General features: G+C 64.5%; 1 protein-coding gene across 1 annotated transcript in view; it reads left to right on the top strand.

Moving 5' to 3' along the window:
* Positions 1-24,890, top strand: part of CMIP (c-Maf inducing protein) — a 126,646-nt gene that overhangs the window by 68,860 nt on the left and 32,896 nt on the right. The window contains exons 2-3 of the mRNA XM_055145226.1: positions 14,071-14,196; positions 19,293-19,343. Coding sequence (XP_055001201.1) covers positions 14,071-14,196; positions 19,293-19,343 — 177 coding nt within the window. The remainder of the gene's footprint in view (positions 1-14,070; positions 14,197-19,292; positions 19,344-24,890) is intronic.

Genomic DNA, 24,890 nt, shown 5'->3' with positions numbered 1-24,890 from the left:
GACGCGATAAAGGCCCTTCTAGGGAGGCTCCTGGGCCTGGCACCCTCCGCTGGGAGGTTTGTCCTGCTGCCTCCCGCCCTCCCTTGGGGTCCCCTGGACCATTCCCATGAACTGCTTCATGGCTGGAGTCTGCGCACACCGTCTCTGTCCGCAGCCCCGGCCGGCCCAGGAGGTGTTTGGTGCTCTGGCTTGTTGAGATAAATCACTCGGGGGTGTGCGTGTGTGTGTGTGTGTGAGTGTGTGAGTGCATGAGAGTGAGTGTATGAGTGAGTGTGTGAGTGTATGTGTGGGAGAACAGGAGTCTGTGTTGGTGTCTGAGGGTGTATGTGAATGTGAATATGAGTCTGTGAGTGTGTATGTGTCTGCAAGAACGAGTCTGTCAGCGCCTGAGTGGGTATGGTGAGTGTGAGTGAGTGAATGTGAGTGCATACATGTGTGACTTATGAGTATGAATGTGTGTGTGGATGAGTGTGACTGTGTGTGAGTGGGTGTGTGTTAGTCAGGCTCCTAGACTTTCCCTGCCCCAGTTTCTGGGGACCCCCATTCCTGGCCCCTCTCTTTCCACCCAGCCTGGGAACCGCTGGTCACGGTGATGGAGCTTGTCAGCCTTCCCCGAGGCCAGCTGCTCACTGAGTATGACCCGGGTCCCTGCAGCGCCCTCGCTCCCACAGCCTGGCACGTTGGCCGAAAGGCTGTGGAGGTGGGTGGCTGGTGCTCCCCAGGGCCACGGTGTGCACCCCAGCCCACAGAGATCCCCTCCCCCTTCCTGCCAGTCTGCGCCCGTCTCGTCATGAGAATGACATGGGACTGGATGACATGGGGCAATACCCGGCCAGGCTCCCTCCGAAAGGTCAAAGTCCCGCAGAGCAAGGGAAGGTCACGAAACAGTCCCTGGGGACCCAACAGGAAGGAGCACCTGGGAAAGGCTGGGACGGAGCAAGCGGTGGCATCGTGTGGCTGGGTGGCGGGGTGAGTGGTCTCTCGCACCACTCACCCCGCCACCCAGTGCTGCGAATGGGGCACTTGGTGCTGGGCGTGGGGGTCTCTGAAAGCAAGGGCCGTGTGTGTCCCTCCCTCGGGGCCCTAGTGGAGCCAGGTGGAAGGAGCCTGCCCGCTGTTGCTGGCCAGGGGAGAGCACGCAGGCACTGACCCTTCCCGTGCGTGCCCCGGGAGATCTCCAGACCTCCCCGCCGGGGCCAGCGGCCTGTGCTGGGGGGACCTCTGCCCTGCCCGCCTTGGCTGCCACACTGGAGGGAGGTGCATGGTGATGTGGCATGCCCGTCGCCCCTTGGTGGACCAGCTGTCCTCAGCCTCGACCCTGGGCGCCCGTCCAGGTTCTTAGACGGAGTGTCCGGCAGGTCCTTGGCCCGTTCCCTCCTCCTGCCCAGGCCTTTCTGGCCCGTTCTGCCAAGGCTCCCCAGTCCTTGAGCCACAGTCTGATGCCGCGCGCCCCGCCCTGCGTCTCCAGGGCTGCTTTCTGGCACCGCCTCGGACGCTGCTTCCCCGCGGTGCCCGCCAGGGGCCCACTGTCCGGGCTTTCTGTGGATGGACGGCCCTAGGAGAGCCCTCCCATTCCGAGGCAGGACTCCGAGGCCCAGTCCTGGGTGTGAATGGAATGAGCTAATGTCAAGCTCTTGCCATTCAAGAGTCACTTAGTCGTTCTTCTGTGCCTGTGACAGTGGCATCAAAGGGGGCCAGGAACTGATGTCTCCAACTCCTGCGAGGCGCTAGTGCTGGCGTCTTGGTGAGCACCTACTGTGTGCAGGCCCTGGTCTTTGTGAGCAGCACCCAACGTGCAGAGACCCTGTTCTGTGTGCGGATCCTGGTCTTTGTGGAACCCACTGTGTGCAGCGCCTACTGTGTGCAGGCCCTGTCCTTGGTATGCGCCCACGGAGTGAGACCCTGTTCTTTGTGCGCACGCACTGCGGGAGAGCCTGTTCTTAGTGAGCACCCACTTTGTGAGCACCCACTGTGTGCAGGCAGCTGGAGGCATGCAGGCCTGTCCCTGCCCTGCTCTGTCCCTTGCGTCCTCCTCCCAAGGGGGAGACTCACAGCTCCTCCTCTGTGTGTTCCCGGAGCCCCTGCCCGGGGAGGTGCTTCCACAGGGCAGCGGGCGTGGAGCGGGGAGCCTCGCTCTGGCAGACGCGGGAGCTGAGCTCCCGGCTGTGCCATCACGGTGGCACTGGAAGGTGGCGGGCCCGGTGTGTTCTGGTGAAGCTGACGGGGCCTGAATCCCAGGCCGCTCAAACGGGCTTGCGGGCAGCCCAGAGCAGGGGCTCGCGGCTCTCCCGGGTGCCTGCTGCGTTCCCCCACGTCACAAGTGCGGTCTCCCGAGTGGTGATCTGGGAAGGAAGGTCCCCAGGGGCCAGTGACCTCATTCATTAGTGTGGCGTAAACACAGCACCCGGCCCTGGAGGCCACGCGGGGCCCGGGGACCTGCCGCCCGCCCCTCCTTGCCTTCCCCCCAGTCCCCGGGGCACTCTGGAATCGCCGTCAAGGTGACAGTAGTGAAGCTTGGGCCGCGCGCCCGGGTCCCCGCCCACATCTTCGCTCTCCGCGCAGGTCCGCGCTGGGCCCTGCCGTGCTGGGGGCTCAGCTCCGACCTGTGGGACTCTCTGGGCTCAGCGCCGCCTCCGAGACGGGCTCCCCACCAGCGCGGCTCAGGCAAGAGCAAGTCGCCTGCGAGTGTGTGGTTGCCCCCCAGTTCTCCGGTCTGCTCACTCCGGCTGTTCTTGCACCCCCGCCTGGGGGGCCACTCCAGCACGTCTGAGACCCCACTGCTTGTGAAACGCACCTCCCGCCCCTGGGAGGGGAGCTGGAGCTCCTGCAGCCCAGGGTCTCTCGGGACCGGCCAGCGCTGCTGTACACCAGGCGGGGTGCAGAGAGGGGCCTGGCTCGTGCTGGGACTTCATCTCGGCCACCTGTTGTGGAATTCCATGGAGCCCGGTGATGGAACTGTAGGTGCAGGTTGGGGCATGTAGCCCTAGAGCATTCGGGGGCCCCTCCCCTCACCACTTAGCGCCGAGGAAATGTCCGGCCATGGCACAGGCTGTTCTTGTTAGTATCGCGACCACCCGCTCTTGCCATCAACACCGTCAGCGCCGTCTCCTCTACTAATACTGTCACCTCCACCATCCCCATCAACACCGTCAGCACTGTCACCCCCACTAATGCTGTCACCTCCACCATCCCCATCAACACCGTCAGCACTGTCACCCCCACTAATGCTGTCACCTCCACCATCCCCATCAAAACCGTCAGCACCGTCACTTCCAGTAATACTGTCACCACTACCATCTCCATCAACACCGTCAGCGCTGTCACCTCCACTAATATGGTCACTTCCACTAATACTGTCACCACCACCATCCCCATCAACACCGTCAGCGCCGTCACCTCCACTAATACCGTCACCTCCACTAATACTGTCACCACTACCATCCCCATCAACACCGTCAGCACCGTCACCTCCACTAATACTGTCACCACCCCCACCCCCATCAACACCATCTGTGCTCGCTGGTCGTGGAGGTTGGGATTGCGCTTTGGTCTCTTCCTACCTGTGAACCCTGTCCCTGGACCCTGGAGTGCTGGTGTGTCACCTCCCTGGCTAGCCTGTCTTCAGAGGGACAGGCAGGGGGGACTATTTCAAGTTCCTGGGTGCATCCCGGGAAGCCCCCCAACTATTCCTGTTAGCTGCAGAGACGAGTGTTTGGGGGTTCCCTGGTGGGGGGAATAGAAGAGACTGTCCTCTTCCTTCGGGGGCCCCGAGGTGGTTGGTCCTTCCCTGTATCTTCTCGCTGGGAGACACTCAACATGGACTTCACACCCAGTGTCCCCATCGGTCCCCATCCTTGTGCCATGCCCCCCACTTTTTGCTTTGTAGTCCCTTTGGGAAGCAAATGTGTGACTTTTCTTATCTCTGGAAGCCTCCCCCTCCTGGTGGGCTCAGGGGGTGGTTTCCGGGACCCTTAAGTGGAGCAAGAGGGTGTCATTGGAGGCACGAAGAGTGCTGAGTGCAGATGCAGCCCGGCTACCAAGATGGGGACCGTGGGGAGAGGATGCCGTGGGGTGGGGGCGGGGGTGTCCCCAGCCTTGCGGCCTGAGGTTTGGGCAGGTGCCCTCTCTGCTCTACTATCATTCCGGCTCCCCACTTTTCTGTGTTGTTTTTGTTTCTTGAGCCACAGCCGGTGGCGCTTAGGGCTGACTCCTAACTGTGCGCGGGGTTTGCCCCTGGCAGAGGTCTGGGACCCTACAGTGACCTGGGGGTTTAGTCCAGGCCGGCTGTGTGCAGGTGCCCCGGCCACTTAGCCCCCTTCCCTAGCCACTTGGAGGACTCCGGGACTGCACCGCTGTCCTCTGGCCCCTGGGGTGGCTTGGAGAGGGCAGGAACTGCCCGAGCCACCCGAGGGCCCAGCGCAGACTCGCCCTCTTGGGCCTCTCCGGGAGGCCAGTGCCCAGCCTGAGCTCCCGGGACCCCCACGCTGCAGCCCTCCTCTCGGTGCTGGCATGCGGGCAGGGCCGGGGGGTGCCTTAGCTCGGGGTCCAGCCCAGCTCTGGCGTGGGAAAGTGAGCGCCTCCCCCACCTCTGCTTCTCGGGGTCTGAGAAGAACCCCGCCGGAGTGGGGTGGGGGGTGCCGTGGGGGCTGCTCCGAGGTAAGGGGTGTGGGGGCACTTTCCTGGCCTTCGGACACCCCCCTGCTGTTTGCTTCTACCCCAGCTCCAACCTTTACTTCTAATTTTATTTTTGTTTGGGGGCCACACCTGGCAGTACTCAGGGATTACTCCTGGCTCTGTGCTCAGGAATTACTCCTGGAGGTGCTCCGGGACCACAGGGAATGCCGGGATTGGACCTGGTTGTGCAAGGCAAGCACCCGGCTTGCTGCACTATAGCCCCCAGCCCGGACCTTTAGAGCTGCCGTATCCCCCCTTCTCCCCGAGGGGCCCCCTAGCTGTGTGTTTGTGCCCCTGTTCCAGGCACATAGTGCCTGACTCATGTGGTCACTTCAGCGACCCCACATCAGCCCCCTGTGCCCAGAAGCTGACACCCAACACAGGTGGGGCTCCCAGCCCCAGGGCCTTTACCTCAGTGAACGTGTGCGGGGCTGAAATTCCTGTGCGGGAGCCTGGGGGGCAGGGGGCTGGACAGTGCCCCCAGAGCTCTGCTCACCTGATCTGCGAATCTAGCAGTGTGTGTGTGGGGGGGGGGGTCCCCGCCTTTGGTTCTCCAGCCTGAACTCTCTCCGCCACATGTCACCAGCTAGCTGTTGAACAAACAGCTGCCAAGTGGCGGGGCTGGGATTTGACCTGGGGGGTCATGACCTCCCCTCCCCAGCCCAAGACCTTGCGTTCCCCCACCCCCTCTAGGCCCCTCCCGGGATGCTGGTCGCCAGCCTGCTGGTTCAGCTCCATGCCTGACCCGGTGAAGATGCTGCTGCTGCTTTTAAAGTCACTTAGCGCCTGGGCGGCGGGCGGGGCTGGGGCGGGGCGGCCGCTGCCGGAATCAGGCTGCCCTAAAAGGCAGTAAGTGGCCTTTAATTGCTCCCTGGTGGTCAGTGGGAATGTTTTCCAGTTGCGAAGAACTCCGCCTTTGAGTCAGCCGGGACCTCCTCGCTGCCGGTAAACAGAGGAACACCCCACTTATCCCGAGGTCACTTCCCGGCAAGCACCCCCTCCCACACACACACACCCCCGCCCCCAGGAGGCGGCCCCAGAGGTGGGCACCTCCCCCGCCAGGCGCTGCAGGTTCGTGCCAGGGAAGCTTGGTTGGACTGCCAAGGCTGGGGCGGTGGGAAGGGGGGCTTGGGCTGGGCGTTAGGGCAGTGGCAGGTTCTTGACACCTCAAATGCTCCCCAGAGACCCCTGAGTGAGGAGCCTGAGCACTGCTGGGTGTGGCCCAAAGGCAAAAAACAAAAACAAAAAAACAAAGAAATGAAAGGGGGAAATTGTGCCCCCCCAGGGCCGGGGCTGGCATCCCACGGTGGGGCGGGAGAGGAGGGGAAGGTCCCAGCAGGACGGGTCCCCCCAGCCCAACTTCAGGACAGGTCGTGCAGGGCTGGACCCCCTGATGGTGGCGGTGTTTGTCCGCAGATGCTCCGTGGCCTCCCGCCATCCCGAAGAGGGCCGGGAGGGGGGAGACGGTCCTCCGAGGCATCAGGGACATTTTTCTAAAGGGCCTTGGCGCGCGGAGTGGCCGCTGACCGGGGCCGCTGGCTGGGCCCGTGAAAGGCGGGATTGTTCCCGGGGCCGCAGCTGGGCTCCTGCCAGCCGAGGGCCGACCGTGCCAGGGAAGGCCTGGGCCGGGTATCTGCGTGAATGCGCCCGTGTCCTGAGTCTGCCCCCACCCCAGGTCGAGGCCGGCCCCCCCCCCCACCGCCCCTCCTTACAGCTGTAGCCCCGGCAGCAGGAACAGAGGCCGTGTGCCCTGACCCCGACCACCAGGGGCCACCGTCGTGTTCTGGGACAGAGCTGCCGACTTCTTTCTCCGCGAGCACCCCTTTGGCGTTTTCAGAACAAACCGCCAGGCAGTGACCCCACGTCTCCAAGGGCCTGGGGCTGGAGCACGCAGGAATCAGGCACTTGCCGTATAGCCCGCCAACCCCGATTCACGTCCCCGGCACTCCACTGGTCGAACACCACCAGGGGTCACTTGCGAGCACAGAGCCAGGAGTAGCCCCTGAATAGGACCCTAAGCCCCCAAAGGGCATTTCATGACCCGAGTCCCCTCTTGTCTGGTGACCCTGGGTGCTTGTCGTGGTTTACAGGGGTCCTCTTTCTTACCTTTGCCCCTCGTCCCGTCCCGCTGTCCTTGCCCTGGTGCCCGGGGTGGCACTGGAGCAGAGCCTGAGACTGTGTGACGCTGTGGGCAGCTGAGGAGGGCGAGTATGGCTGGGCTCCAAGACCCCCTGCTGCTGACATGAGCTCGTCCTGGGGGTCGTGGGGAGACAGGAAGTCACTGCGGCCTCCTGGCAGGAAGTGAGCAGAGCCAGAGCTCGAATGGACGAGTGGACAAGTACGATCAGAAGGGCAGCTTGTGGCTGGCCTGGGGCCCGGAGCCTGAGTCCGCTGGGCAGGTCACCAAATACCACTGAGCCATCTGGATGCCGCCAACTGGGCTGGGGGTCCGGGGGTCGCAGCCGGAGAGCTGCCCAGGGGCTCCGCCCGAGTGGTGACCTGGGGGAACCTGGAGGGCATCCAGGTGGTGGTGACTAAAGGATGAACTTGCCATGGCGGCTTTGAGGTGAACTCCCAGTAACTCCAAACTCGCTGGAATTTGGAACTGCTTGGTAGACATTTGGCGATGAACCGACTGACTGTGAAGCTCCGGAGACAGCCTCAGGTCATGCCGTCGTCACCTGCAGGCTCCCTTCTCTCTCTGCAGAACTGACCGTTTGGGCAAGCAGTGCCTGTGTGTGGATGCGTGTGGCGCATGTGGCATGTGTGGCACCTCCGTGCAGCGGAGCGACTGCTTCTGCACGTGTGCGCATGGGTGGCGTCTTCCCTGGGAGAATGGCTGCCTTGCACCGCGGGCGCGGTGGGCGGAGCTGTGTGCCCGCCAGCAGGGAAGGCTCATCCCAGGCCCCGGGACTCGGCCCCTCTGCACCTCGCCCTCCGCGGGCATCCCAGCCCGAGAGCAGAGGCCGGGAACGTGCAGTCTGGGGGGGCCACACCTGCGCCCCTGCCCGGAGGCACCCCAGCCGTCTCCTGAGACTTCTGGGTCTTGGTCCATACTGGGGGGTGGGCTGTGTGTGAAGGCAGAACAGGCTCCAGGCACACCCAGCTTTGTGTGTTTCTCCTCAGCGCTGTGTGAAGTGGAAACGAAGTGATGTCTACACAACCAAGTTCAAGTGTGGATTCAACAGCCGCCAGCACTTGCGAAGTAGGGGGGGTGCTTCCTGGCCCCGGAGCAGGCCCGCCCTGCCCCTCCCCCACTGCCTGGCACAGCCCGCAGCCGGCGCTGTCCCCGTGCGTCACGGAGGCTCTCCTGACACCTTCCTGGTCCCTCTTCCTCTCTGAGCCCGTTTTCCGGGTGCAGCCACCTTAGCAGACTCCTCCCGTTCCCCAGAGCAGTTCTGAGGGGGGCGGGAGATGTGCCCCCGCCCTCCCCCCCCCCGGCCCCTTCCCTGGCCCTTGGCAGCCCCTCTGGCTGACTGGGCCAGGAGAGCACCCCACCCATCCTGCCCTCGAGCCGTGCTCACCCCACCCGCCTGCAGCTGTGGAGCAACACCCCCACCTGTAGCTCGGCCTCCTCACCCCCTCGCCACCAGCCCAGATGTGTTTTCCTCCCGCCCCACGCGTGCCCTCTCCTTGCTGTTGCCTCCTGGTGGTGTTTGGCTGAGAATCGGGGTGCTGAGACCCCCTAAGGTTGTTGGCGTGCTGAGGCCGAGCATAGGCCTCGGGAGTACGGGCGGCCCTGCTGGCTAGGGGTGCGTGTGAGCGTGGCCATTGGGCGCATGGCGGGGTCACCCGTGTGCTGGCCAGGAGTGACATGCCGGAGGTCACGTGCTCTTGTGGCATGGGCTGGGGGGTGGCTGGGAGCCAGGTGGAGCCTGGGGAGGGACATTTAGCATGGGTGGGTGTCCCGGAGGGTCAAACTCCCCGTCAGATGCTGGCCAGGCAGGTGCTGGAAATGCTCGCAGTGGCCCTGGGGCAGGGGGCTGGCCAGCACTCACTGCCCGCTGGACACGGGGCACGGGCTGGACTGCTCTTTACTGACCTGCCCTGGGGGCGGGGTCCCTGGGGATCCCCACTGCGAGTCGTCCCGAGAAGGTTTCCTCGCAGGCCTTGGCCCTCCTCGCTCCCCTGCGCAGGCCTTCAGAGCCCCACCCAGGCCCCACCCCTGTCCAGCCTGCCGTCCCCGCCGTGCGGGAGCAGGGGAGACTCGAGAGGAGAGCTTGTGACTGCAGGTGCAGGGCCCGGGCCTGGGGCCACGCTCACGGCAGCACCCGCGCCCAGAGAGGTGGGGCGGGGGGCGCAGCGCAGGGCCTGATCAGTCTGTCTCTGCATGGGGACACTTGGACACGGTCCCCGCTTGGGACCACTAGGGCTGTACCTGGTTTTCCTCATTCTAGTATTTGGGGGATGGGGTTACCCTTAATTCTTGGAGACTTCTCCCAGTTCTGTGCTCGGGGCGTGATGCGCTGCTGGGGCTCGAACCAGGGTCTCTCACCTGCAAGCCGGGCAAGGGCCTTCCCCCCGTACCATCTCTCTGAGCCATGGTTCTCCTCATCTTGAAAAGTTTCGGGCATGAGTGGGCTGCCTGCGGTCAACTCTACAGGGCATGGTTGGTTGTGTTTGATTTTCAGTAGAAAATACTCAGGCGGGTTCACACTACCTGTTTGTGGAGTTGGCCCGGAGAGCTGGTGGGCGGGATACAGGGTCTCCGGCTCGTGGGCAAGGCGCCACTGGTGACCAGGGGCAGGAACCAGCTGCTCTCGACTGGCAGATAGGAAACGTTTCCCTCCCTCCTTCCCTCCTTCCCTCCCTCCTTCCTTCCTGTCACACCGTGAGAGCCACAGTTACAGCATTGTGCATGATTGGGCTTCAGTCATAGAGTGCTCCAGCACCCTTCCCACCTCTCCCCAGCCTGCCTCAGTGGCAGACACCTCTCCCCTCCCTGCTCCTCCCTCTCCCTCTCCCCCTCTTCCTCTGTTTCTCCCCTTCCCTCTCCCTCTCCCTCCCTCTCTCCCTTCTCCCTCCCCCCCAGGTCGGCCCTGTGCTTTGCGATGTTGTTACTGAAAGGTCGTCCTGTAACCCCCTTTCCCCCCTCTCAGCGCCCAGTTCTTACCCAGAGTGGTCGTTCCCAGTGCTCCTCGTCACAGTGGGCCTTCTCTGTCCGGACTGTCCTCCCGAAGCTGTGGCTGTTCCTGGGCCCCGCGCCTGCTGTCTCTGGCCGTTATTCTCGTCTCAGATGGCAGCCGTGTCCACCCCTCCAACCCTTTGCCCGGCCCGTGGGTTGGTTTGGTCGGCGGAACTGCAGGAGCGCGGAATGCGCGTGGGGGAATTCACGAGGGGGCTCACCGCGGGCACCTCTCACGGAGGCTCAGACCCGGGGCCGGCCACGCCCCGCGTTGGAGGCCGGCTGTGCCAGCTCTGCAAGTGCAGGGATTGGGGGACTCACTCTGGTCCTCGGGCTCGACCCCTCCCTCCACCCCCTGATCACCCCGAGGCTGCCCCCTCCTGCCTTCGGGGAGCTGCTGCGGGTTTGACTGTTGTTTGGGCCCGGGTTAGGGCTGCTAACCCTCAGCCTCCCCATTACCCCCCCACACACACAGAGGGGGGAGTTTGCCTGTGCGTCCCCCCGCCGCCCAGAGCAGGCTGGGGACCCTGGGAGTGTGCTCGCATGGGTGGGAGTGTCGCACCCCCACCCTGGGGCCCCAGACGTGCTGCCGCTGCAGTCTGTTTGGTGGGGGCCACACCTGGCTCTGCACTCTGATCCCAGCCTGGGTCGGCCACATGCAAGGCAAGCGCCCTCCCGGCTGCCCTGTGCAGTTTGGACTTTTCCAGAGGGTCATGGGCCTGGGGTGGCCCTGGCTGCAGCCACCTCGGTGGGCTTGTCTCTCGGGGTGGGCCCGGCGCTTCCTCCAGGCCAGCTCCTGGGCCCAGAGCACCTTCCTTCATCCCAGCATCTGCTCCCCGGACAGCCGTCACCCCAGCGAAGGGCGTCTTGGCTTGGCCGCCTGGCGTGTGTGCTCTGGGCTGTGGTTGTGGAGGCCGCCAGCTGTGTCCCTGCTGTCACACATCCCGGGGGTCACGGTAGAAGACTGCGGCCCCCCACGGCCCCCAGGGCAAGCGCTGAGCTGGGAACAGCCTGAGATTGCCCACCTGCTGTTTGGAAGGCGGGGTCTGGTGTCAGCTCTCGCTGTCCCTCCCAAATGACTGTGCAGCGTGAGAGTGGCGTGTGAGTGTACGTGAGCGTGTGCGGTACGTGTATGCTGCATATGCGTGTGGAAGAGCATGTGTGGTATATGTGGGGTGTGAGTGGTGGGTTGTGGTATGTGAAAAGGGCGGGGAGAGGGCCTGAGCCACCGGGGTGCTGCAGACGGCGCCTGCGCCCTCTGCCCCCCATGCGTGCCGACCAGGTCCAGAGGCAGCCCTGGGGGCTGGGAGCCCCCCTGCCTCCTGAAGCCTACACCCCTTCGTCAGGCCGAGCCGTCGCTTCCCCTCTGCCTCTCCCCTGCTGCCCCTCAGGGGACCAGCCCTGACCCCTGCGCTGCCCTCAAGACCCCTTCCCTGGGCTGATCGCTTGCCTGGGGCCAGGCCCTGAGGGTGGCCGGGCGCCGTCCCCGGGGGCTGCCGCGCGGAGCGGCCACTCCTCCTGGAGACGGGCAGGAGGCAGATTTGGGCTCGTTAATCACGAGCCCGGCCATGGCAGCTGCCCCCTTTTATGGCCAAATGGTTCCACGGGTTTAATAATAGAGCGGAGAACTCTTTCCACATTGGGACCCTTCACCCCCAGGCCCCGCCGCAGGGCATGGGAAGAGGCCTGGAAATTGGGCGGAGGGGTGTGGGGGCTGGTGCTCGGCCGCGGGGCACGGGGGCACCTTTGCCATCAGAACCTTTGATGGAGTCTCGAGGGCCAGAGGCAGCACCAAGTCAGCGAATGTTCCTGAGAATCACACCCGCCCCGGGAGCGGGCAGATCAGAGCCCAGCGTGCTGGCACGGGAGTGGCATGCAGTGGGGCCCCGGCTTACCTCCCGCCAGGCTCCCCGCTGTCTGGCTGCCTGGTGGCACGCGCCTCTGGGAGGGGGAGGGCCATGCAGGTGTGAGGGGCAGGTGCAGGGAGCTTCGGGGGCGCCCTTGGGCTGGGGGGGCGGACAGCCTGGGGGTGTGTCCAGTGGCTCGGAAGAGAAGTGCCCCAACGCCACAGGGTGGTCTCCTGGGTCATCGGTCCCTGCCCTGGCTGCCTGCCGCAGGTCCTGTACAGCACTGCCCCAGGAGGGGCTCTGCCTGCCTGGCTCATCCTGGTGCCACCTGAGCTGGGGCCCACGGTTGCAGGAAGCAGGTGGCATAACTCCAGAAGCGTTGGAGTCCACCCGCGCCACACGTCCAGAGACCTGGGAGGGAATGGCACTGTGCCTCTGCCCTCTGACTCGCTGGCTTGGCATGAGGGCTGTTGGGGGGGCGGGGGAGGATCTTTCTGGGGCCCTGTAAGTGCCGCCTGTGTGATGACTCGGAGTTTGCCCCCTGCCCGCCTTGTGTCCGCTATGCAGGCTGCCGGGTCCCCTGCCTGGGCGCCCTTCCCAGGAACGGACCCGACTCGGCTCCCTCCCCGTGGCCTTGACTCAGCCGCAGCCTCATCTTGAGCGCCTCATGCTCACACGTCATGATTCAGTCGCTTTTAGAGGCGTCCCCATGGCAACGGGGAGGCGGGTTGTGGGGGCAGGGAGCTCTGGAGGGCAGAGAGACTCGGGGGCCTCCGGTCAGCACCCAGGGGCTGGGGTAGGCGCTGTTGGGGGGCTGACCACCCTCATCCTGTCCTCGGGTGCTCGGGATGCCCAGGAATGTGCTGGGTTTGCTGTTTCAGCTCTGCAGGCCTCTAGGACCTTCAAAGCAGCCCCATCTCGGACCCCTGTGCACGCTGCGGCCTGCGTCACACCTGCCAGTCCAGTGCCTGGGGCAGCCGTGCACTGTCCCAGCCCTCCATGACTCCCAGCGGGACCCAGCGGGTGGGGGCCAGCCGAGAGCCCCCCCCCCCAGTCTTAGCCGGGCTCCCTGGTTCTCCTTAATGCGGCCTGAATGAGCGCAGTTTGGCACCGGCCTCAAGTATGCTCTTACCCTTTGTCCCACTAATCCCATTTCTGGGAATGCGCCCTAAGGAAATAACCCTAAATATAGGGTAGAAAAACACGTGCCCCAAGGCTGTCCCTTGTGGACTTGCCGACAGTCACTCTGGGGCTTGGGGACTCTGCGTGCAGGCAGGGTGGAACCCGGATGTGTTCCGTGGAGACACGCTGACCCGAAGGTGGTCACTGCTGTGTGGTCTGGGCGATGCCATCCCGCCGTCCGCTGCTAGCCTGCCCGCACAGCTGGGTGCCCCCATCCTTAGCTGGGAGTTTCGGGGTTCGGTCAGTGAAGCTGGCCCCTACGGGGTGAATGCATACTTACCTCCTTCGTACCCAGCCCGCCGGTGACCCCACAGGGTTCTCTGCCCCTGTGGGCACCGCCCGTTCCATGTGGCCGGGAATCATCAGTTCGCCTCTGATTGTCCCAACTGTAGGTGCGGGTCAGGCCAAGGGGACCCCGTGGGCTTCTCTCCCACCCGTCCGCTTCCCTGATGGCTGTGGGAAGAGACAGAAGGGCGCCCCCACCTTACACTCAAGGGCACCCGTGTCCTAACGAAGAGTGGAGTGGGGCGTTGGCGGGATGTCCTCAGGGGAGCCCTGGGGCGGCAGGGTGTGTCCAGCCCCCGGGTTCAATTCCTTTGACTTGATTTTTACAAACACCCAGATCCCGCGTCTCCCCAAGCGCGTCGTGGGGGGCGGTGTGGGCAGTACGCCATGGCGATCGCGTTTTGTCCAGGGGCGTTGATTCATAAGAGCAAGACTGTCCGCGCCCCCATCCCCTGTCCCCACACTGACGTGGCCCTCGGAGCAGAGCGGGCGCCCTCGAGGCTCCGTGGAGCCAGACAGGCTGGGGTGGGCCAGAGGGCCCAGGAGCCCACAGATGTGTGGAGCATGTTGGCAGGCACCGCCTGGCCTGGCCTGGGGCGTGGCAGGGGAGGGTGTCCCCCCTGGCCCTGGCAGCCTCCTGCCCACCTGCCTGTGCCTGTATCCCCATACCCAGACACCCCATCCTCCATGGGGCCTCCTGTAGGCCTCTGGTTCCCCCCTAACATGCACAGCTGGGGGCTGCCCCCAGGCCTTTGCACAGGCGGGCTCTGTGCTCCCTTGTGGCTCTTCACCAGGGGTGGACAGGCTGCGACCTCCCTGTGGTGGGGGACCTGCGGGGCAGAGGGGGTGATGGTCCCTGTTCCCAGGCACGACGGGGGTGGGGAGTCTTTGCCCCGGGGACCCCCGAGCTGCTGGCCATCTCGTCACTGACCCCTGCTTCTTTTCTCTCCCGAGCAGCCCACCGGCTACATGGAGAACTCCGTCTCCTACAGCGCCATTGAGGACGTGCAGCTGCTGTCCTGGGAGAACGCCCCGAAGTACTGTTTACAGCTCACCGTCCCCGGGGGGACCGTCCTGCTGCAGGTAGGAGCCGAGGGGCTGGCCAGAGCCGCCCCAGGGAATGGGGTTTCTTATCTCGGGCTTCCCAGGGAGGAAACTGAGGCATGCGGGCGGGGGCACGCGGTGGGCCTGGAGAAGGCTGTGAGAGTCGGGAGACGGCCCGTCCGCCTCGGCTCTGCACTGACCTGAGTCCCCTCAAGCATGGCACAGGAGGTGCTGCGGTCTCCTGTAAAGGGGGCACGCTGTGGGCTGGCGGGGACTATCTGGGGACGGCGCACATGGTCAGTGTCAGCAGCCAGGGGAGCGGGACGCCTTGGATCCTCTGAAAAGTCTGAGGAAGGACTTCAGGCACAGCTCGATCCAGGAGCCAGGGGGCTGTTGCTCATGGTCGGGGGCTTCCTTCCCTCACTCTCACCCTCAGGGTGGGCGGATACCCCGTGGGTGTTGCTCTGTGGGTGGGCTCCAGAGTCAGGCAGGACCTCAGGGGCGGGGCCGGTGGCTTCTGGCCGTGCTGGGCTGTGCTCCTCCAGCGTGCAGTGGGTGAGAGGGTGACCCCGGCTCCTTTTCCCGTGGTGTCTCTGACAGCGCACAGGAGGGAGGGGTCGCCCTGTGCAGCCCCCGCCCCCTGGGGAATGTGCTGTCCCGGGTGGTTGCCGGCCCTGAGCACAGGCCCTCGCGCGCTCGGGGCTGCCGGTCGGGACCTGTGGAGGGGCTCAGGCCGTGCGCACGGGGAGCGGCACCCCGGGCCCCAGCAGGCTCCTCCCGGGGCTCCGCCCAGGCCTGGCCGAAGCAGCTTCTTCCTCTTCCTCTCCCTCCTGGGAGACCTGCCGGAAATGGCCCCCAGGTCCCTTTCCAAAGTGGCCCCCGAGCGTCCCCACCTCCGTGCCGAGACTGGGCCTCAGAGGAGGCGGGGAGGACCCGACCCCCCTTCCATTCACGTGCCCCCACGCACAGTGTGCTGCCCCTGGCACAGGCAGCAGAGCTCTGGCCTGGGGGCCCCGTGGGGACAGGCCCGAATGCCTGCAGAGGTCACCGCTCGAGCAGGGGCCTGGCCTGGGGGACGAGCTCAGGCAGGTGACCCGCCGCACCCAGGTCCCAGGCAGGCTCTCAGGGGCGAGTCAGAGTGTCCAGGGCTGAGAGCACTGACTCTGGACAGGGAGGGCTGGGGGGGGTCCTCAGAGGTGGGGTCACGGCTGATCCTCAAGGCCTTGGCAGTGGGGTGATGGCGCCGTGTGTCTGTGTGTTCTGAGGGTCTCGGGGTGCCTTTGAGAGCTTGTTATGGGGCGAGAGGGGCATGAGCCCAGTTGCAGGGTGGAGGGGCGGAGGGTGAAGGGCCCCAAGAGGTGGTGGCAGGCAGCCATGTGACCCAGAGAGGGTACTGGCCCCGCGGGGCTGTGACACCCAGGGGGTACTGCTGTGGCCTTGGCAGTGCGGGGGGGCGGTTGCTGTTTGCTGGAGGCAGGTAGTTTGGGGGCGCTGAGCGGCCTTGTTTTGGAAAAGGAGGTAGTGGGCCAGGGAGGAGGGGTCGGGCCGAGCACTGGTCCTGCTGGGGACAGAGGCAGGGAGGACGGGGGCTGGCGGGGCAGTTCCCGGAAAGTCCCTTTAACCAGGCCATGGCCCCAGGCCCGGCAGTGGGGACTCGCCGGATGTTCCAGCTGGATGAAGGACGCCGAGTGTCCGAGCGGGCCTGCAGCTGCTCCCGTGTCCCTGCTCGCCGGAGCGGGGAGAGGAGGCGGCGGCCTCTGCACCCCGGGGCCAGGGCTGTGGCTCGCCCTTCTGTCCTTTCTCTCCACGTCTCTTGCTTCCTGTCGTTGTCCACCATGATTCATACGTGGACTGGCGAGGGGTGGCAGGGGGCATGGCAGGTGGTCGTGAGGCAACCCTCAGATGGGGCGGGGCCTGCACAGTTGACTCACACGGCCACGGCCACGCTCCGTCCCCGGCTGCCCCTCGTAGCGCCGGCCTGGCCCTCCTTGGGCCTTCACCCTCAGTGCCTGCCCGGCCTGTGGTGTCTGTGACAGCCCTGTCTCCCCGAGTCCCTGCCGGTGGCCCACGGGGGGCCGGTGAGGGTCCAGCGGGGCTGTTTGTCTCCTGACCTGCGAGTTCTCGTCCATCTCCTCCTCCTCAGGCCCCGCAGCCCCCATGTCTCGGCCTCTCCTGCTGGGCACCCGTTGGCGCGTCTCGGGGGCTCAGCGGGAGCTCCCCTAATACCGCTATTAGAACCCCGGCGGGCAGAACGGAGCTGTTGATCCGCTTTCCTCCCCGAATGCCCTCTGCTGGCATCTCACGGGGCAGGGAATGGCAGTGCCCTGGGGCTCCTGGCGGGAGCTCTGGGCCTCTCCCTCCGGCTCGGGCTTCCTTCTGCCCAGCCAGCACCGTGCCCACTACTCGGGTCAAACTCCGCCTTCAGACCGGTCCCCCAGGGAGCCAGGGCAGGGCGGGGAGAACCCTCTTACTGGAAGCTGATAGACCCTCAAGCACCCCAGGCTGTTTTCCTCACCTCTCCAGACAAAGCAACAATGAGAGAACTTGGCAGGGCCGGGCAGGAAGTCAGGCCCAGTGCCTGGAACAGCCCTTGCCAGCAGGAGCCCCCCCGCCCCCGCGGGCGCTTTCCTGGCTGTCAATTGCCCATATGGCCCACGGGGCTCGGAGGGGACTCTGCAGAGCCTGGCCATGTCCCCTCCGCCGCCCTCAGCGCCGGACACAGTCCAGGATTCCAGAAGTCACAGCACTAGACAATCAGAGCCATCGTGCCTGCCTTTGTCACGCCCTCCCGCTGTCCTCCGAGAGCCTCTGTCCCTCCTGCTGTCCTCCGCGAGCTGGGAGCCCCTATCCCTCCCACAAGGCGTCCTGGCCCCACTCTTGTTTGTGGGGTGGGCTTGAGGGTGTCAGAGCAGGTGCTGGCTCCCCCTTCCTCCCCACCATAGCTTAATGTTTCCAGGTTTCCGGCCGTCTCCGCTGCACATACCTGTGCCATCTCCAGCACACCTGTGCAACCTCAGGTGCACCTAAACAACCCCTGTGCAACCTCTGGCACACTGGTGCAAACTCTGGCACACCTGTGCAATCTCAGGTACATCTATGCAGCCTCAGGCACACCTCCACATCCTCAGGCACACCTGTGCTACCTCTAACATATCTGTACAGCCGCTGGCATGCCGTGCAGCCTTGGGCAGCAGGATTAGCCTCTTCTTCCTCTGAGCCGAGTCCAGCACACTTGCTTCCCTTGGTGCTGTAGGGGTCAGGGATACCACACGTAAGAGCGGCTGCGCTGAGCCCGGTACCGAGCCAGCATTCTAGGAGGCGGTAGTGGTTGTTTGGTGCCTTGGTCAAGTCCAGTGGGGCAGAGAGGGAGTATTAAAACGAAGAGTTGTTTTGAAGTTCTGCTACATGTGAGGCTTGTCCCACTGAGCAAAATAGGTGCTCCTGTCCATTTATCTGTCTGTCCATTTGTCCATCTGTTTTTCCTGCCACCTATCCATTCACCCAATCATCCATCCACCCGCCTATTTACTCACCTGTCTGTCTTTCTGTCCATCCAACCATCACCTACCCATTCATCTTTTTGTCTAGCCATCCTTCTGTCTGTCCATCCATCCTTCCTCGCTTCCTTATATGTATCCACCTTATATTTATCCACCCACCCATCTATTAATTCATCCATACATATTTAGTCATCCTTCTTCCATCTGTCCATATGCCCATTTATCTGTCTATCCACTCACCCATTTATCTAGCCAACCGTCCACCTCCCCATCCGTCCAGCTGTCCATCCATCCAACCTGCTCCCCATCCTTCCAGCTCCTCATCCATCCACTGCCCCATCTGTCCACTCATACAACCAGCTCCCCACCCATCCAGCTCCGCAACTGTTCATCCATTCTCCATCTCATCAATTATGCACTCAGTCATTTATGTCATCCAGTGTTTCATTTGACAAACAGGCCTCAGGCTTTTGTGGACACATTGGTGAGTAAGTCAGATGTGGCCCCTGACCTTGCAAAGTCCTCAGCACGCCCGGGTCCTCTCTGTCCTCAGAAACATTGCAAGAGAGAGAAGATGGAGACAGTTTGGTCTATCGCGTATTCGGAAACTTTCCTCACGATTGAGTGTGGGATATAGGTGTCTCTGAATGTGGTGTGTGTGTGTAGAGTGTGAGCGTGTGTGGTGAGTGTGTGTGTGTAGTTTGGTGTGTGTGGTGTGTGAGTGTGTGCTGTGTATGATATGTGTGGCATTTATGTGTGTGGTGTGTGTGCTGTGTATAGTATGAGTGTATGTAGCGTGTGAGTGTGTGTGCATGGTGTGAGTATGTGATATGTGAGTGTGTGGTGTGTGTGTGTGTGTGTGGTATGAGCATGTGTAATGGGTTGTGTGGATGGTGTGTGGTGGGTATGTGTGTTGAGTGTATGTGTGGTGGTGTGTGTGGTGTGTTTCTGGGGTATGAGTCTTTGGCTAGTTTCAGACTCTCAGAGTGGTCCACCACTCTCCCCCCTTTGAGAGACGCCCAGAGACCCTGGCCTGAGTGACCCCGAAGTATCTCTGAGGCCCTGACACCCAGTGGGTGACATCGTGTTTGGGGAGACTGGTCCTGTCAGGTCCCGGAGGCCAGCGGACTCCGTGTCCCATGCCCAGTGCCTGTGACCGTTCCTGTGGGGGTGTCCATGCACGGGCAGGTCTCGGGCTTGCAGCCGCAGCACGCCGGGATCCAGTGACCCATGGCCCTGGGCATAGTTCTGACGTGACAATGACCGCACTGCCTCCGGGCCGCCTGCTGACCTGTGGGCCTCTACATGCTCCCCAGAAACCGTTTCAGGGGTCTTTGGCATGCCTGCCCCCGGCACTGTCCTCTCAGTGCCACATGAGACGTGGGCTGAGTGGCCCCGGCTGCGGGGCGGGGAACACGCTCTCCCTGGGCCCCGTCAGGGTCTTGGTCTTTCCTCCGAGCCCTGGGGGTGAGATCGCCCCCAACGCCCGGAGCAGCTGTGCTGGGGCCTGGAGGAGCACACAGGAGTGCCCACTGCTGTCCGGCCCCGCGCCTAACGACCCTCACCTGCAGAGGAGACGGACCCCCGGGGGACCTCACGTGCTCGCTGGTCACTGTCCTGTTCTTGTCCTTGCAGGCTGCCAACAGCTACCTACGAGACCAGTGGTTCCATTCCCTGCAGTGGAAGGTGAGTCCCCGGGGCAGGCCTGGCCTGGGCGGGGGGTGACTCGTGGGCCCCCCACAGTGTGCCCGCGTTTCAGGGTCCATGTCCATCCGTGTTGTCCCCACCCTCCCCGCCCCCTGCCACCGGGCTTCTGTGCAGGGCGGCACAGAGCCTCTGGGAATTGGATCCTACTGGTCACTTTCATGTCCTGGGGCCCAGACCCACTCACAAGGCCCCCCAGCCCCGCCCGAGAGCCCACCTCAGACCCTCCGCTCAGAAGGGGCCGGGACGCTTGGTGGCCTCGCAGCGCCCCGAGACACACGGCTTTCTTCTTGGAGCTGGAGGCGGGGGTGAGAGCCCGGCCCCAGACTGTGCGTTCCTGGGCCCCCAGACTGAGGGTGGGGGCCGCAGGGGCGCAGGAGCACTCTGTGCCGGGGAGGGGGAGTGTGGGGATGGGTGTCACCCCGGGCCCCTCCTGCAGGCAGCAGGCGGGAGGCACACATCTGCCCACAGAACCAGCAGCTGCTGCTCGGTCTCCTTGGGGAGATTGTCCCTTGTGTCCAGCTCTCTGCGGCCGGGTGTGTCTCAGGCCGGCAGGGCAGACGTCAGCCCCACTGGGGCCAGCTGGGCGTGAGATGCCAGAACATTCGAGTGGCGGGGGAGCAGGGCAGAGAGGCGAGTGGGGTGTAGTGGTGGTCAGAGGGGGCTGCCTGGGGGAAGAGGCCATTCCACAGTCTCAGACAGACACTCATGCCCTCTTGCCCTGTGAGGTCGTTGCCATGGGCGCTGGCCTGGCTGGACAGGGGGCTCCCAAGCTCGGCTCGTGCCTGTCTGTGACACGGGGTGGGGGGGGGGGGGTGGCAGGAAAGGCAGCGTTTGGGCCGCCGGAGCTGCAGGGGGCAGCGTGCTCCGCGGGGAAAACCGACTCCACGTGCTCTGGTGGAGAGAGGGTTTGGCAGGTGCGTGTGGCACGGGGGCCGGCCGGCCAGGGGCAGAGGGGTCCCGGGATCCCGCCCGGCCTGCACTGCTGGGCGCCAGCAGTCCCGTTTCCCAAGGGCGGGGCCGGGCCCAGCGTGCCGTTTCCCCCCACCCCCATGGTCTCTGGCCACCAGGGGGCAGCGGCCTCTGCCGGCCATGACTCCCGTGGTCTGACGCCGTGGCCCGGGAGGCCCGTTCCTTTCACAGCCGTTGGCAAGTAGACACCAGGGGCGAACGGAGACTCGGATTCCGGCGCCCTCGGGGTCCCTGCCCTGGACGCTCCCGCACTTGAGCGCCCCCCGCCCTCCGGACACTACCCCTCCAGACTCACCACCAGCCGCCCTGGGAGTTGGTGTGTTTCCATTTTTTCTTGCTCGCTTCCCTTTTCTCCATCTTTAAGTGGAAACAAACGAAAATCAAGACCCTCCAAATCGGGCCTTTAGAGAGCCCGCAGCCCCGGCCGCCCCTGGACTGCGTTTCTCTGTGTTGTCGCTGTCTCTGTGGGCTCCCTCTGCCCGCCGGCCTCCCGCGCCAGCCTCCCAGCCCCTCCAGGGGCCCAGGTTCTTTCTTCAACGCCCGAGGCGAGTGCAGGACCCGCCTCAGCGAGGCGTTGGTTTTCCAGTGGAGCCGAGTTCTAACAGAAGCACCCAGTGAGGCGGGACTCAGTGCCCGGAGCAGGCGGCACGCTGGGTGTCTCCGTGGCTCCTGCCGGCCGGCCCCGCGCCCCTGTGCTTGGTCCCGCTCTGCCTCAGCCCACAGGGCCAGGCAGCTTCTGTGATCGGGACACTCTGGCCAGGAGAGGAAGTTTCTGCCTGGCACTGGCCCAGTCCCTAAGACCCCTTCACACAGTGGGGCGTAGCCCCCACGCCAGCCCGGGAGCCCCCTTCGCCCCTCCTCTGGCCGGCGGCTGGGCTGCCTGTCCAGGACCCTGGAAGCTCGGACCTCCCCAGGGGCCTGCGCTGTTTGCCTGGGGCGGCCCCCGGGGCCAGCTCCCCCGAGGGCAGGAGCGTAAACACTGGTGCTGAGTTAATGAGACCCGACTCTGACTCAGCCTGTCGTGTGTGCAGGCCCAGCGGGGACAGGCCCCTTCTGTGTACGAGGCCAGGGACAGGCCCCGCGTGCCCGCCGGGTGGAGTTCCATGCCAGCCCGCTTCGGGGCCTTGGCGCTGGATGCAGCCTGGCCCTCCCTCCTGGACCCTCAGAATGACGGGGCTCCTGTCCCACGACTGCGACCCTCCACCCTGCACCCCTCGCAGGCCCTCAGCTCTGCAAACAGCCCCGCCCAGTTGGTGCCTCTGTCACCGCCACACTCTGGGGTGTCCCAGTCCCCGGCCAGCCTCGGCTTCAAGTGAGCCAGTGACCCAGCAGGATGGGGGTGCCTGTTGTGGGCTGGGGGACGGGGGTGCCTGCTGCCTCGCCAGCCCCCCCAGCTTCGGCCTTAGGCAGGGGCTGGGCCCAACACAGCCGCCCCTCCCCCCAGAGCCCGCAGTGTGGGAGAACATTCGGAGACGCTAGTGCAGGCGAGGTGACGAGGGCTTGCTGCCCACTGTCCTTCACCCCAGGTGGCCCTGCCCTGGGAGGGGTGTCACCCCGAGCCCACCTACTCCAGCTCCCTGTCACAAGTGTGGAGACTGAGGTACGAGCCCGCACAGCTGTGAGCAGCAGGGCCGGGTCAGACCCAGGTTGGGGGACATGCCCCCCTCCTGCCTGCGGGAACAGGGGGACTGGCTTGGCCCGCGGACCCGTCCGTCTCTCTGTTGGACCACTGGTGCTGCGCGCCCCGGTCAGCCTCTACCCCTGCCCCATGCACTGGCCCCCACACCTCGACCCCACACTCGAACCCGGCCCCATTCCCACTGGCCCTTCTTGCCGGGCGCTGTGCAGCTCCGAGAAGGCCTGTGAGAATCCCAAGATGTCTGGTGAGAAAGCAGTGACCCCTGTGTCACCCTTGACCACTTCCTCAGCCATCTCCCTGCCCCCGCCCCTCCCCACCGCACTTTTCTGAGGGTGCCTTTGCAGCCACGTCCAGCGGCGTGGGGGGCTTGCTCAGCTGCCCAGCCTCGTCTGGCAGGGCCCGGGCCCCTGCCCCCTGCTCCCCGCCACACCCCCGCCCCCCGCCCCCACCACACACATACTCTCCCTACTGCTGAGCTGTGTCTCGGGCGGACTCCGGAGCCGTTACCGTGAGTGGAGAGTCGGGGTGTTTGCTCGACCGTTTGCAGTGCGGGGGGTCAAACCCAGGCCCTTGTTAATGCAGGACCAGTGCTTTTTCACGGGACCACTGGGGGTATGTTTTCATGACCACCAAAATGCTACCTGCCACTGCCTGAGCCCGGTCTGCCTGGGTTCGATCCCTCCCTCTGCCCACACCAGCAGAGTGTGCCCTGGACTGGTCACTTTCTTCTCCGAACCTTCTCGTCACTCGTTATCCTTGAGAACAAGCGCATTAGGCCAAGAATGGTGGTGGAGGGCTGGAGCAATAGTACAGCGGGGAGGGCGTTTGCCTTGCACGCGGCCGACCCAGGTTCGATTCCTGGCTTCCCATATGGTCCCCGAGCACCGCCAGGAGTCGTTCCTGAGTGCAGAGCCAGAGTAACCCCTGAACATCTCCAGGTGTGACCCAAAGAAAGCAAAAAAAAAAAAAAAATAGAATGGCGGTGGAGCATCAGGTGAGTTTCCCCTGGAATGATCAGGAGCCCCTTGCCCTGTGTGTAGAGGTTCTAAAAGACGGCTGGAGGGCGAGGGAGTGGCCAGCACCATGGCGGGCATTGCTGAGCCCTGTTGCACGTGGCCTCCAGCTCCCAGAGCCCCTGCTGCTGGCTGGCGTGTGCAGCGTGTCCAGCCCCTGCGTGATGACCAGGGCTCCAGCCCATGCCTCTTTGGGGGGCTTGAAGCTGTTGCTGCGGCTGCCGGGAGTTGGGCCCAGAGCTGGCCTCGCCCCCTCACTGGCCCGCCCATGCCTGCCTTCCGGGTGCTGCAGGGAGGGTTTCCGCCCAGATTAGCTCCTGGCACTCAGAGAGGACTTTGTAACCTCCTAAGTGGGGATCAAGGGGACCCAGCAGGGCACTGTGAAGGGGGGCTCCCCCCGCCAGGCAGGGGGCCCATCCTCATCCAAGACGCGGGAGCCGGAGCACAGGGCCTGGAGGCAGGTCACGGGCGGGCCAGGCTCTGCCCTGACGCAGTGCTCCGCAGAGCCGGGGAGGAGGCCGTGGGGGCCCCAGCGCGGTGCCCCCCGGGGCTCACCACCGTCTCCAGCCTTGGCTGTTGCCCCTCGGTGCGTCATCGGGGACCCTGTAGCTAATAAGGGGAGCTTCGGGGATTGGAACTAACAAGTGGCAGAGGGCCGGGCAGCCTTGGGGAGCGGCGGAGGGAGGGAGCCGACGGCTCAGGAAGCACCGAGGGCCAGAGGGCCGGACACAGGGCCTGGGCGACAAGGCCCTGGGGCCCGTCCCCGACGCGCTCCTTGTTGAGGTGACAGATATCTGAGTGTCTCCCTCAGGAAAGGTTCTTCCGGGCGAACGTGTGCCACAGTGCCCAGAAATAGGATCAGAGCGTGGCCTGTGGCCCCGTGACACCGTCCGCCACTGCCCCCGAAGCCGCTCAGCCTCCGGGCACAGGAGCGGGGTGGGCCTGGGTTCGGCTGTGCCCCGGGCTCTCCCTCGTTCTGTCCAATCCGGTGCCACTGCTGACAGGTTGCCCCTTTGCCAGCCTGTCCTCCGGGGGGCTTCTGACAGTGAGCCCCCGGCCATACGGACGGTGTGGCAGAGCGTCTCGCGTGTCAGGCTGCTGTGCTGCAGGACAGGCCGCAAACATCCCCCCGCACTAAGGCTCCGAGGAGGCCTCGTTTTCTTGGCTCGGGTTGGGGCCCAACCCGGCGGAGCTCAGGGCTTGCCTCTGGCGGTGCCCTACCTGCTGACCACCTCTCTGGCCAGAACGTTGGCCTTTAAGAGGCCAAAGCGCTGCCCACGCAGTGACGCACTCATGTCTTCACTCATGGGCACATTGAGTGGTGGAATTTACCCCAGATTACCAACCCCCCCCCACCCCGGTTTTTCAGCACCCCAGAAAATGCCCTGCGGCCCCTCCGAGTCCTTGTCTCCCACTCCCGGCTGCACACAGGGCAAGTGTAACCTGCGCGTGTGAGTGGCCGTTCAGAAGTGCAGAGAAAAGTGCCCGCCTCCCGTGCACTGCTGGGAGACGCTTCCCAGGAACTCTGATGGATGCCCCCTTAGAGGGCCCGTAAGGAGTATTCCACGTGGCACATCATGGGGGCGAGGGTGACAGCTCGGAGGGTCAGAGTAGCATCAGAGGCTCGTTTGACCCCCGACTCTGTGGGGTCCTTCTTGAGCACCTCCGGGTAACACCTGGTGGCCCCCAGCACCCCAGGACCCTGAGCACTGAGCTACCTGGCTCAGTTGGCCAAGTGTCTCAGAGGGTGGCCCCGGGACCCCCGGGGAGCTGCCTCAGAACCCCTTAGCCCCCTCAGTATAAAACAGTGACGATAATCGCCTGTGTTTGTCCCCTCTGCGTCCCCTCCTCCATGATCTCCATCCTGTTCCAGTTTGGGCGTGTTCCACTCAGGCACCCAAGCCG

This window comes from Sorex araneus, chromosome 8 (genome assembly GCF_027595985.1).
Source record: "Sorex araneus isolate mSorAra2 chromosome 8, mSorAra2.pri, whole genome shotgun sequence".
Classification (NCBI taxonomy): Eukaryota; Metazoa; Chordata; class Mammalia; order Eulipotyphla; family Soricidae; genus Sorex; species Sorex araneus.
The sequence above is the reverse complement of the archived record's forward strand: the minus strand, read 5'-3'. Positions and strand labels throughout refer to the sequence as shown.